General features: G+C 44.8%; 1 protein-coding gene across 7 annotated transcripts in view; it reads right to left on the bottom strand.

Moving 5' to 3' along the window:
- Window positions 1-14,868, bottom strand: part of KIAA0825 (KIAA0825 ortholog) — a 387,619-nt gene that overhangs the window by 249,711 nt on the left and 123,040 nt on the right. For all 7 annotated transcript variants that reach the window (XM_083151784.1, XM_083151782.1, XM_083151783.1 and 4 more), the window contains one exon: window positions 12,386-12,499. In XM_083151784.1, coding sequence (XP_083007910.1) covers window positions 12,386-12,499 — 114 coding nt within the window. The remainder of the gene's footprint in view (window positions 1-12,385; window positions 12,500-14,868) is intronic.

The raw sequence follows: 14,868 nt of genomic DNA, 5'->3' as shown, positions 1-14,868 counted from the left end.
GTGCCCCTCACACACAATGCCCCCAGTAATGCCCCACACACAATGCCCCCAGTAATGCCTGCAGCTTTGCCAGGTCCCCTGCTCCCGCCAGATGTACCTCCTCATCCTGCAGCTTTGACGGGTCACCTGCTTCCACCATCCATGCCTCCTCCTGCAGTTTCGCTGGGTCCCCTCCGCCAGCTGTGCCTCCTCCTCCTGCAGTTCCAGTGCCGGGTCCCCTGCTCCCGCCAGCTGCGTCTCCTCCTCCCGCAGCTTCGCCGGGTCCCAACTCCCCAGCTCGTGACCAGACGTGCCTCCTCCTCCCTCAGCCGCGCTGGATAAACTCCTCTGCCCTGCCTGCAGCCAATGGAAATCGGGTAGGCGGCACCCAAGGGGACTCCATTACACTGCCTCCCTTGGCAGCATTTTCTTTTACTTAAAAAAAAAAAAATCCTGTGCATGGCAGGCCGGCGGGCAGGGGGCCACTGAGATCAGCTCCGCGGGCCACTCGTGGCCCGCGGGCCATGGGTTGAAGACCCCTGCGGGATGGTAGGGTATCAAATACGGCTTGTATCTGACAGTGAAAACTCATGAAGACCTTTTGACTGTCGACCTAACACTTGCGTCAACCTTCCAACCCTGTAGACCTATTTCATGTGTTGACCAAAACCCTGTCGACCTTTAGTGGTTGACCTAATGTATGTCGACCTAGCGACCGTATCCCATGTGAATATGTCTTTTTGAATATAAAAATAAAACATATAGCAAATATTTTGCTCTTAAGCTGGCCATACATCTACAGATCGATTGACAGATTGGGCTGGTTGGAACAAAAACCTGGTAATATCTGAATGACAGTTTGGCAGTTTTCCAGCATTTCAAAGCCAATGGTCAACTGCCATTTGCTCTCATCCATTACGAGGATTTTGTTCCAACCAGCCCAATCTGACAATCGATCTGTAGATGTATGGCCAGCTTTAGAGTTGCATGATTTAGTTACTTATTAGTGGAAAGAGTTTTCAAGTATTTTCTGGGACTTCTGGGATTGGCCATGGGAGGAAAAGAAAGAAGATGTTTGATAATAGAGGTACTTAGGTGATCGTGCTAGCTAAATCTCAGACATAACTTTACACATGGGATGGAGAACCTTGGGTGCCACAGTCAGGGCCGCCGACAGGGGGGTGCTATGGGCACAACTGTCCCGGGCCCCTCTGCTCTGATGGAGGGTAGGGCCCAGGCAGCAGCCCGCCAACACACCCATTCACCCGCCCCGCGCCCATGGGTCACCATTCCCCACTTCACAGCAGCGGGCCGCGAGTCCTTCGCAGCCCGCTGCACATACACAGCAGTCCCCCAGGCCCTGTCCGGCCCGATCCTCCTGCTGCCCGGGGACATACAGAGCAAGGCAGTGCAGTGGGCAGCAGAAATTCTGGGCGCCCGCACTGTAAGCCATGCGTGGTGTGATGTCATTGCGGGCACCCAGCATGCCAGGGAGGACGAGTCGGGATACCGCAATTCACAGGTATACTTTCAATACACAGCGGGGGGGCTGGTAGGGAAACTTATATTTCTTACATTTCTTTAATTATGTGCTTCCTCCTTTCTAATACGCAACCAACCTGCTCGGGATCAGCACCGTCTTCGGCAAACAGCGGCTGCAATAAAAGTCAGTTTAGACTGACTTTTATTACCGAAGGCAGGAGAAAGTTTATTTTCACTGCCATCCCTTTACCCAACCTTGCTACATATTAACCATGGTATAATGATTCCCACATACTGTATGGAAATCTTTCTTTAACCCTTTGTGTGCCAACATCTATGTGAGAGATGTTTAAAATAGCAGCTTAAAATGCCAGCATTGCTCACATGTGTTATATAAATTGAAATAAAAAGTGTTGTGTAATAAAATATTATATTTCCTATATAGATGGAGCCGCTGCCATCCTTGGCCGGCGTTCGCCAGTTCCCTTTCAGTGGCGAGCGCCGGTGATAGAGACTGGGACGCGCATCCCAGTATCACGGCGGCTGGGCAGCGTCTCCATGCCCATCTCCGCTTCAGGGAGACACTGCCCAGTGCGGGGGGGTGTCAGGGCGGCGAGGGGGACCGACGGCGACGGCAGGGGAAGCAGCGGGACCCCCGCCAAGCTCCGTCACCACGGGGCGTGCGAGCGACTCGTGCACGCGCACCCCTGGCGGTAGCCGGCCGCCATCCCCTGCAAAGATGAGCCCGGCTACATCTGTATAAGGTAAACATTACAGGTCATTGTGATGAATAAAACGGTTTGCTTGCCAATATTCACACCTATTTTGACAAATTTACTTGGCATTCAAAGGGCGGAACCTTTAGGCATTGCTTTCAGTGGCGTAACTACTGTAAAGCAGCAGCAGGGTCTGTGCGGGCGCCGACACCCGCTCGACGCACTGACATGCTTCTGCCTGCCGCTGCCCACTGACTGAGCACTGGACGCGAGTCAGCCGCAGCGTGGGTGGGGCCATGGCAGAGATGACAATTGACTGTACACAGAGCCGGCTATTGGCTACTGTGTACAGGCTGGACAGGCGTGCTATGGTGGCCTGGGATGCGACGGAGCCAAGGGAAGCAGCAGTGTATGCTGGCCACCGTTATGCGTGTGACGCTGGGGAAACATGCTGGAGAGGAGCCTGGAGGGGGGGGGGGGGGCACACACTTTTTGGCAGGGGGGAGCAAAATTTATAGTTACGCCACTGATTGCTTTATGTGGTGCTACCATTTGAAATTTTTATCTTTTATTAAAGTACATTTTTATCATGTTATATGAGTGCACTGAATATCAAGAAATATTGAAATAATTTTATTAACTGCTACTCTAAGGGGAATGAAGTGTAATAAATAACACAACAAAAAATCAGTACAATGCAGCTTACATTTAAAAACTATGAACTAAAGAAATTATGTTGGAAGGTTGACTTGCAAGCAATACCTTTCTAAGGGCGCTAAAACAAATTAGTTTTTTTGGGGGGGGTTTTTGACTACAGGGAAAATTACAGATTTTATTTTTAAGATCCAACCGAAAGAGCATGAAATAAAATTAAGTAGCTGTAAATGACGTTATGTGTTATGCAACACTTAGCTAAAAAAAAACAAACACATGAAACTTTCCAAATGCATCTGTTTAAAACGAATTAATAAAAGTAATTTATAGATTATGTTGCAAATATAGGTTTTTTTTTTCTCTCTACAAACAGATGGAGAATTATCAAACTGCAATATATACAAATTCCTGGCACTTAAATTAGATGCAGATTGAAATACTCACTGCAAAGTGATTCGCTCTAAGGGGAGAAATTACATGCTGTAGGAAAAACCTTGGCCACCGAGCGACCACCAATAGCTGTAGAGTTGGTTCTATGTTGGACATATGGAGAGGCATATGCTAGCTCATTCTCATAACTAACACAGCTCTGTGTGAGCAAGATGAGCCTCATAACGGAAAAAGAAATATCTCATGAAACAGAACATGCTCATAATTCTTTACTAAAGTGAACATTAAACAGAGATAGACAAAGTATTTGAATTTTTTCCAGAAATGTAGCACTGATTTAAGGGGAAAAAAAAGGATCTGAAGACATAAACAGCTATAGGAGGCATGGTGGCATAGTGAATTGCATTAATATTTCATATCACTAAAGTCATGAGTTCAAGTCATAGGGCCAGATGCACTAAGCTTCAAAAGTGATAAATTGGAGAGTGATAAACAGCCAGCCAATCAGCTACTACCTGCCATGTCACAGACTGTGATTAAAAAATGTGAGGTAGGAGCTGATTGGCTGGTTGTTTACACTCTCCATTTGTTCACATTTGAAGCTTAGTGCATCTGGCCCACGTCATGTCATGTCCGAACTTTGTGGAGTTTGTGTGAGTTTCCTCTGTGTACACGGGATACCTCTAACATGCCAAAAACATACTTGTAGGTTAATTGGATTCTGACAATAACACTAGCATGCATGAGTGTGCATGTATGTTAAGGCAGTTAGGGGCTCGGTGTATATTTACTAAGCCTTGGAGAGACATAAAGTACCAACCAAATCAGCTCCTAACTTTAATGTTACAGGCTGATAAAAGAGAACCCTAATTCGGAGCCAGAAGGATCTCTATTGCAAAGATTTTGGCAACAGCGCATATGCAGGTATACAAATGTACACATTTTTTTCCGTGTCCATCCTATTCTGTAGTACAGAACGTGGCCACATCCGTCTTTCTGTGAAAATTAGCATTTTTTGATGGCAATAATGCAAGCACATAATGCCACCATGCTTCGTTAATGTCACAGGTGTACATGGAAAGCTCTGTTTGCATCAGGTGTATGGGGAAGGGAAGCCGTTTCTAAGGAATCATTTGTACATAGCATGGGGCAGGTACAATTGCCTATAGTAATGATTACAGTAGTGGAGGCTAGTTTAAAATCAGTGGATAGCATCGGTTTCCACTTACAGATGCATGAACACCTGCATTAGCTTTACAGATTCTCGCATTGAAATAGCGTAGTTAATTCATGGATGCCCACAACATTTTTCCTTCCACTCAGAATCAGCCAATTAGTTATTATTATTCAATTTCCACTGCTATTTCCGAAGGGGGAAATAGCGGCGGATGCCTATTAAATACTGTCTTGCCCGACAGCATTGAAGAGGCAAATCGACAGAATGGGCCCGACTTTAAAAGCTGTGTGGCCTATTTTGCCGATAATGGCCGTGAATTGTAGCGATCACGGACGAATCTCGACAATCCTCGGCCATTTAAGCAGACACGCCCTCTTTTTGCCGAAAGGCAGGAAGGACATTGAATCCTGCCTGGTGATATGCTATAGAGCAAAACGAAAATGGGCCAGGGTGTTTGAAAGGAGCTGCCACTGATATGAATACTTTCTTTACAGCACTGCATATTTTGATAGTGTAATATACAGTATATTAACAATAACAGACAGTGTAATGGATAGCATTACTGCCTCACAGCACTGAGGCCATGGGTTTAATTCCCACCATGGCCCTAACATTGTAGAGACTGTATATGTTCCCCGTACGTGAGTACGTTGCGTGAGTTTCCTCCCAGTACTTCGGTTTTCTCACACAATCCAAAATTATTCTGGCAGGGTAATAGGCCCCTGACAAAAATGAACCATACTTTGTAATTGAACATGGGTTTAGGGCAGTCTATATTCGTAAAGTGGTTCTTAACTGCAGTCAAATTCTGTATTTATCAGATGATGATGATAATAATAATAATAATAATAATAATAATAATAATAATGTTTTTAGTTTTGTTATTGGTGTTTTAGACACACAGTCATATTGCTGCTATTGCATAAAAATAGAGGTAGATGTCCCTGTCCCTTATAAACAGGATGTGACAGAATAGTGTAGCATTATATTCTACATTGATTGATGTTCCTCAAAAAATGACTGAACAGCATCAAATTTACATTACTGACAACTATGCAGAAATGGCCCATAATAATATATATTCAGCTTGTACATCATCCAAGTTGTCAGTGTTTATGCAAAAGCCATTTTATTACTATATATATTAGTGATGTTAAATTTTTTTTATAAATATATATTTTAATAATGGTATTTAGGGCCTGATTCTGGTTCACTCACAAAAGCAAACTCATTTTTTATGGACAAAACCATGAGTCCTGCAGGTAGGGAAGATGTAACATGTGTAGAGAGCTAGATTTGGGTGGGGTTTGTACTTCTATATAACGTATATCTCTATCGCAGTGTAAGCATAAAGCAGCCAGTATTTACACTGCACGAAATCAAAATAATAATTCACCCAAATGTAACTTTCTCTGCACATGTTAAATCGGGATACGTTCACTAGGACTACAGGCATTAGGTCAACGCCACTAGGTCGACTTGCATTAAGGTTGACATGACTGATGGTCGACGTGAGTTAGGTCTACAGGGTTATTAGGTCGACAATCATTAGGTTGACATGGGGAGGTCAACAGTGAAAAGTTTGACATGGGTTTTTTTTCTTTCTTTTCTTACACAGTACATATAGCATTGCTTGGGTAACACCGGTGGCTAATTATGATAACTAGTAGGTTTGGTAAAGAAACCTATTTAAAGCTTTGCAGATATTGTAAGTGGAATGCCTGATAAAAACAGTTTATGATACTTTAGTCCGGAAAGAGATAACAATGAGAAAATGCGGGTATTCTTTCTTTCCAGATTAAGATATGGTCTTACCATGGCGATATTACAAATGAAGCAACACAAATGGGAAAGGTCTAAACATGGGGTTTAAAATAAAGGACACAGTCAAAGATAAACAACAAGACAGAAGACTTATGGGACAGAAGAGATGGTGGGGTTACCAATTGAAAGTAAAAATGACATAGGAAAGGTGACTCAGTGGAGAAGTTGATCTGTTTAGATTAGACATGTTGAGGGAAATTCAGACACCGTTATTCACGCTGGTCACACCCAAATGTAGTAGGTTTCGCAATGCAAAGTGGCTAAACTTGTGTTGAGCATTGGGCCTAACAAGATTAATGCATGAATAGCCATCATTCTCTCAAATTTCTGCTTGCCACATGTCTGTTGAGTTTCAGAAAGCACTTAGACATCAAGGAGCAACAGGCAAAAGTAAGAATGGGAGGATAGATTTAAAGGTGGCTGTAGACAATCTACTCAAGAAGCTAGAGGCAAAGGAGAGGTGAGAGACTAGGTAGTTAGATGAGTCAGGGTCACGAGTATATTTTTAGGAATGGCATAAAAGAGGGCTTGCTAGATCCTGAAAACGGGCATGACTAATGAGAAATATAGGTTGAATTAGTGGGAACAGACAGAGGGAGGGTAGCAGGAGAAGTGGAGAGTGGATAGGGGAAAGTACAAAAAAGAAGACATGGGATGGGGAGTATAATAGGATGTAGGAGTCGATTGGGAGAGTGTAGGGTGATGAAAGACTGGTAGAAGGCAATGTCGACATGGATGGATTCAAGATTGAATATGAATAGGTGAGTGGCCAAAATCCTGGATGGAAAAAGATGAAGAGTGGTGAGGAGAGGGGTATAGAAGGTAGTTCAAGGCAATTAAGACACACAGGTAGATAGAGAATTTTGAGTAAAAGTATGCACTGCATAGGTGTGTGGTGTCCAGTAAGGTAGAACTATAATATTTGTGCAGGTGTATTGTACATTTGGAAAGCCAGGATTGAGGCATGGAACAGAGAGCTAGTAGTCAGAGTTAAAGCAAAGCAATCCGAAAAGATCTAAGGCTGCATTTGTTGAGTGAAAGAGCATAGTAAGGAAAAATGTATCATGGTCAGTCAACACAAAATTATATTTGGTAATGGCAGACTTGGGAGGGAGAAGTGGTTAAGGGGTAAAAAATAGATTAAAAGAAAGAAGATGGAGGTTAGATGGAGGGAATTAGGAATTTGTAAAAGCACACATGGTGAGTACAGACTAGATCAAGGGAGTGCCCACAAGTAGGATGACTAGGTCCATTGTAATGGACCAAAAGTTCATGTGAGGGAGTAGAGATGGGGGAACAATGAAGTCACCCAAGATGATTGAAGGAAGGTCAAAATGGCACTCTTTTACGTTCTTTTTTTTTATTAAAGCCTTTGTGACTCTCTTTCTGTAGTCCTGTTCTCCTCTGTACCCATATCCCTCCATTCTACCCATGTTCTCTCTTACATACATCTTATGTGTAATATGTACTATTGACCTAATATTACCCATGAAAATGTCTCTCTCACATAATTACTTGCATTTGGATTACTTTTGTGAACTTCTGTAAGCTTTATAAAGAATAAAAAAAAAACAAAAAAAAAACTGTTGAATGAAGGGAGACAAGTGCAATAGTGAATCAAGCGTAAATAAAATCTCCTATATATTTGGCTACATCTGTCACTCAAAGTGGGTGTCTGTGTCTATAACGCTCTGTTCCTGGACTTTCCTCTTAATGTGTGATTGCCTTCATCTGTGCTGAACACCTTTCTGAGAAATTAACCTGTTTAAAACAGGTGATGGCAATCATACATTAAGGGGAAGTCTAGAAACAGAGCATTGTGTCCCTCCTGGAGAGGGTCATGTTGGGAGGTATGTGACAGAGAACCAGCCCAGTGAGCCCACAGACAGTGCCAGACACCCACTGCCTTCCCATGTTGCCCAGCACTGCTACTCCACAGCCACCAGGTGAGCGCCCCCCTCCCGCGATTTTCGGCAAAACCTCCCCCCCCCGCGCCCCCCTCCCGCGATTCGCGGCAAAAACACCCGCTCCCCCGCGACCACGATTCGCAGCAAAAACACCCCCGCAACCCCCCCTCCCGCGATTCGCTGCAAAAAGAACCCCCCCCAAGACCCCTCCCGCAATTCGCGGCATAACCACCACCCCGCGACCCCCCCCTCCCGCGAATCGCGGCAAACCCTCCCCCGTGACCCCCCCCCCGATTCGCGGAAAAAACACCCCCCCCCCGCGACCTCCCTCTCGCGATTCGCTGCAAAAAGAACCCCCCCGCGACCCCCCCTTGCACGATTGGCGGCATCCCCCCTGCGACCCCCCTCCCGCGATTCGCGGCACCCCCCCCCCCGCAATTCGCAGCAGCCCCAGGATTAAATGGCACATGCAAAACACTGACATGGCTATGGTCGACAATGAAAAAGGTTGACATGAGTTTTTGAAGATTTATTTTTAATTTTTTTAATTTTTTCATATTCATTGTCATGTGTCGACATGGACACCAATGAAGTGGCACACTTATGTCAACATTTACATGTGTTGACCTTTCTGTGTTGATTTTTTTTGTGGCGATTCGCGTCACACCCCCCCCGCAACCCCCCCTCCCGCGATTCGCGGCACCCCCCGTGACCCCCCACCTCCCGCAATTCGCGGCAACCCCCCACCGGAACCCCTGTGAACCCCGCCCTCCCGCGATTCGCGGCACCCACCCCCGCGACCCCCCCTCCCGCAATTCGCGGCACCCCCCCCGTGATTCGCGGCAGCTCCAGAATTAAATTGCACATGGAAAACACTGACATGGCCATGGTCGACAATGAAAAAGGTTGACATGAGTTTTTGAAGTTTTTTTGTCATTTTTTGAATATTTTCATATTCATTCTCATGTGTCGACATGGACACCAATGAAGTGCCACACTTATGTCAACATTTACATGTGTTGACCTTTCTGTGTTGATTTGTTTCTTGTGGCGATTCGCGTCACACCCCCCGCAACCCCCCCTCCGGCGATTCGCGGCACCCTGGCACCCCCCTGCGACCCCCCCCCTCCCGCAATTCGCGGCAACCCCCCACCGGAACCCCCATGAACCCTGCTCTCCCGCGATTCGCGGCACCCACCCCCCCCTCCCGCAAATCGCGGCACCCCCCGCGATTCGCGGCAGCCCCAGGATTAAATGGCACATGCAAAACACTGGCACGGCTATGGTCGACAATAAAAAAGGTTGACATGAGTTTTTGAAGATTTATTTCATTTTTTGAATGTTTTCATATTCATTGTCATGTGTCAACATGGACACCAATGAAGTGGCACACTTATGTCAACATTTACATGTGTTGACCTTTCTGTGTTGATTTTTTCTTGTGGCGATTCGCGTCACACCCCCCCGCAACCCCCCCCCCCCGCGCGATTCGCGGCACCCCCCGTGACCCCCCACCTCCCGCAATTTGCGGCAACCCCCCACCGGAACCCCTGTGAACCCCGCCCTCCCGCGATTCGCGGCACCCAACCCCGCGACCCCCCCCCCTCCCGCAATTCGCGGCACCCCCCGTGATTCGCGGCAGCTCCAGAATTAAATTGCACATGGAAAACACTGACATGGCTATGGTCGACAATGAAAAAGGTTGACATGAGTTTTTGAAGTTTTTTATTCATTTTTTGAATATTTTCATATTCATTCTCATGTGTCGACATGGACACCAATGAAGTGCCACACTTATGTCAACATTTACATGTGTTGACCTTTCTGTGTTGATTTTTTCTTGTGGCGATTTGCGTCACACCCCCCCCACAACCCCCACTCCCGCGATTCACGGCACACACACACACACACCTCCCCCGCGATTCTCGGCACCCCACCCCGTGACCCCCCCTCCCGTGATTCACGGCACACCCCCCGCGACCCCCCTACCATGATTCACCGCAACCCCCGCCCCCGTAACCCCCCTCCCGCGATTTGCGGCAACCCACCCCGCGACCCCCCTCCCGCGATTCTCTGCAATCCCTCCCCTCCCGCGATTCGCAGCATCCACCCCCCCACAACCCCCCCTCCTGCAATTCGCGGCACCCCCCGCGACCCCCCCTCCTGCAATTCGCGGCACCCTCCGCGACCCCCCCTCCCACGATTCGCGGACACCTAAGTTGCAATACAGGGCATCTTTCATACAATTCTAACCATATTTCTCATATACAAACGTTCACAAATTAAGGGGGCGCAGCCCCTTACGACGGTGTGAAGAGCGCCCGTAGGGCGCGATGAATCACCTAGTTATCAATAAATGGACATGACAAACACTGGAACTTATGTTATGAAGACAGTTATAGAATGATCACTGGCAATTCATTTGGAGTTAATGCTTGTAGCAGTTGGGCCAATAAAACATCACCATATTTGACAAGCTTTAGAAGCATTACATATTTGATTGCATTTTATTTTTTACCAGATCAATGTGTATTCATTTTCATATGTGAATAATACAAATGTGGCAATGTACACCTATGGTGAACTGAAAAACGTTAATGAAACAACTGGAACATTTATACTTATCTAAATATGCCTGACATGCTGACATATACCTATCTACAGCGGCTGACATGCTAGAAGATACTGTAGGCATGACATGAACTTATACATGTTCTGTGTGCGTTTAGTACTTACCGGATCAGCGCTCCAGGTTTTGGTTGATCCACTTTGCCTTGTTTCCATGCATGCCTTAGTCTGTGTTGGGTGTGACTTCTATGCCACTTGGTATATATTATGCTCTAAGCACTGAACCCTGCCGGTTATATACTTGTTATACTCCTATGGTACTCCTATGATATTCCTTGTCCCTGGTAAATTATACTGTCCCAGAGATTCCTAGCAAACTCCTGGCTGAGATTATCCCAGAGTCCTGAGTAATCCAACCTGTGGATCTAGGACCTCATTGCAGCAGCTGTGTCCTAGATTGCTCCAGCCTGTGTCTGAGTATTCCAGTAAGCATGCCTGCCATGTATCCTGTGTGATCCTGCCTGTATAAGAGAACCATTGCATCCAGTTTGTGACATCTTGTCTTTGTCCAGCTTCTGTCCGAAGGTGTTGTGACTACCAGCGGCTTGCCCACAAATTGTAGAGGAAGTAAGGAAGTCACACCTTTCATTACTATCTGCCATTGGTAGTCTCACGGAGCCAGCTGAAGCCATAGGTCTTGTCCCGCGACAGTCATGGAGGCGTTTAGGGTGCAGGCCTGTTTCTTGTTTGTTTGTCTCATGGCAGATGCTGACGATATTGGTCTAACCTTGCGACATTGTCCTATCTGCAATACCTTGGTTATAGTTCTTTTTTGGTTTATTGCGACGCATTCACATTATAGCGGTTAGGCCGCAAATCCTGTGTTCAGTCCTTGTCTGCATGGCTGCATATTCTAGTCCATGTCCATGTGTAGAGCCTAGTTTATCTTTGTTTTGTCTAGTCAGTTTATCCTTTTACTAGTACCCTGACTAGGTTAGGACTTTGTGTCCCCGCGAAAAAACAGGTGGCATCCAAGAGGGTGGAGCTAGTCTGCCCTGGAAAGGCTGCTATTAGTGGCAAATGCTAAGACCTCCGCAGGTGCCAGATGACCCAGGGTAAAATAATAGAGTCAGGGTCAGGTGCTGCTGTGGCTTCACCAACTCAGCCACAGAAGCACCATTCAAGCTGTATCAAGTTATTGCAGACCGGCCAGTCAAAGCGAGGGTTAACTCTGAGTTCAGCCCAGATTATCATAACACAGTGGCTACCAAATAGGCAGACATTCTTTAAGAAAAAAAATCACATTAAGGACTGGTTCATGTATGTGGGCCACATCAGCAGTCATCAAGTTTTTGGCCTCTACAAGTTCTATATACTGTATGTACAGTAGAAAGAACTTCAGAAATGTGCAATGGAGTGGGCATATAATACAATACAGCAAAGCAACCATAGAAAGTCCATGTGATGCTGAACAATATATTTTACCTTCATGGTTCATAACAGTATAATTCAATATTTGGATCCAGTGGTCATTAAACAATGCATTGTAGATACATTACTGTCATAACAAACACTACCTCATTAAGGTTAGTAGAAAATAGAGATTAACAAAAAGAGAAAAAAAATGAAAATATTGAATTTCAAATACATATTCAAATAAAGGACAATACATATATAAATACACTTACTTAGGTGAAGAAGGGAATAGATCTGGATTAATAAACATAAACCAGAATAATAAGTGTTCAGGTTCTGGATCTAAAGAATGCCCATGGAATTCAGGAATCTTATTCTTCATGAACCTGCAAAGCAATGACACTTCTTAAATAGGAAAGACTATGGACGGTATTGTTATTGAACAGAGGGCCTGATTCTGAGATGGATGTGCAAAAATATGCTAATGCTTGCAAGAGGCGTAAGAAGGGAAAAGCATTTTAGATCAGAGTCCTGCAATCAAAGTCACAGCAATGGGTCAACATCACGATGGTGGCTGAATTGTCCATCTGTGTAAGCCTAAGCTTAGTCAGAATGGCTGCCTCCTCCCTCCTGCTCCCAGAAAATAAGGCCGACATGCCCTCATTTTCTATAAACACAGATGTGCATCCCCCACCACCAAATGGCTGCAGCACTGAGATCGATATCTGCACACGTGCAATGCATCATCTGATTCTGAGTTACATGTCATTTCAGATCTTATATTATTTAAGAGCAACACAGGGGGAGATGTATGAAAAGTGAAACGAGTGAAAAGAGTTGATACAATTATAGGTAGCAGTTCATTAGTTGTCTTGGGCAACTTCTTCTCCTGCTCACTGCTTCATACATCTCTTATTCAGAGACTGCGTCCCAATCTGAGCTAGCCAAATGCAGAAATCCACCTCCTGCACCAAGGATGATGTCAGTGATGACATCGGCGGGCTGGAGGTGGAACAATGACACAGATACAACTGACAATGGCTATCGGTGTGATTTCTAAACACAGAAAAAAAGCCAGAATTGCGAATGCATTGCATGCGACTCAGAAGCAGTTCCAAAAAAGTGCTAATACAGAGAATATGGAGGTTGGGGGAAGGACACAATACAAAATGCTTCAGTCTTTCAGAAAACACACCATAGACAAACCCGCTGATAGCCATACCCTTTATACTGTATGTTGTCAGTATTGCTCAATGGAGGCATTAAACCTGGGGATGGATTCGAAAAACAGCCAACTTTCTTGTTATATCGGGAATGGAAGAGTGCAGTACATTCAAGACTGTAAGCAGAACAGGTATGAGTGTATAGATGGTGTAAATATAGACTGTGTAGAGTAGTCCGCACTGGAATTCTGCTTCTGGAGTGTAGTATGTAATAGAAGTGCCACTCTTGTGGGGATCTACTGGTGAATACAGTTTCTTTTTATCTGATGTTCACATATTGTTTGGTAGTGTAGCACGGGTGGATGTCACATTATTCATTAATGTCGACACTTCAGCAGGGTATCAATAAAATATAGTAGTTAAAAGAAAGGAACATTTTGAGGAATTCTATAATATTTCACACTCGGATTAAAATTGAAGTAAAAAGACGTATTGAATACACATGGCAAATGGTCTTTTTGTGATTTACAATATAGTTTAACTGAGCAATTTTACAAAGATGAAAAGTTTTGTACTCAAACTTATCCTTGTTCAAAAGTCTGGAAAGATATATATTATAATGAACTTCTCGCAGCTGTCACCCATAAAGCAGCGATTCCTCTTTCCTCCGTCAGCTTACTTTTTACTCTATTTGCAGATTTACCATGCACAGGGGTCTTGAACTGGAGCATTCCAGCAAAGGAGAGCATGTGTTTTAGAACTTATGCTCCGTTCTGTGAATGTTGTAAGGAATACAGGATCTAATGCTTCGATAAGGTACAGGCATTGTCAGATAGCTATATTTCTCTGTGGCTCATCAACTTCCATCAGCTTTAGATTGTCAAGCGTTTATCCGTGTTACTTAATAAAATGCGAACCTATACAGAAAAGCCAAGCTGCAGAGGATTCTCGCTAACCTTAAAAGGAATCTATTACTAGATATAACCATTATTATGTTAAAAAAAATGGACTAGTTTTACGTAAACCCAGGCTTGGGCGAGGATTGACATGAGATTTTATCTTACATGCTAGGTTTCAGATATAATTGTCTTACAATTTCCACTGCAGTTTTTGTTTCCCATTTTCTTTGCGAAACGTACAGTTTTTATTGCATAGCATTTTTATAAATCCACCATATTTCTTTATACAGAGGGGGACACTGCTGTATACCCATATTGTCAGAGATAATACGTGAATGCTAGTTTTGGTGTGCTCGTTTACATGAATGTGCAATATTGCACGCAGTAACATGGACAGTATTCCTACACACGCCAGACCATCGCATTCACCATCAGCCTGACTGTGCGTGAACATGGCTTCTGCTGTGGAAGTAGCTGCGCTTTCTCACGTCACTCCCATAACACACCAACAGGACAGACTTTATTCTTTGGTTCCCCCCTATTGCCACCAGCCAGGAACGCCCATCACTTTTCTAACACCTTTGAACATACACTCAGGATAACACATTAGCAGTGTTTCTATGAGATTAATTACAGCTAAAATGTTATATGTCCCCTTTTATTCCCATAGGAAGTTTAAACGTCAATATTGTT

Source organism: Crinia signifera, chromosome 1 (genome assembly GCF_055691185.1).
Source record: "Crinia signifera chromosome 1, ASM5569118v1, whole genome shotgun sequence".
Taxonomy (NCBI): Eukaryota; Metazoa; Chordata; class Amphibia; order Anura; family Myobatrachidae; genus Crinia; species Crinia signifera.
The sequence above is the reverse complement of the archived record's forward strand: the minus strand, read 5'-3'. Positions and strand labels throughout refer to the sequence as shown.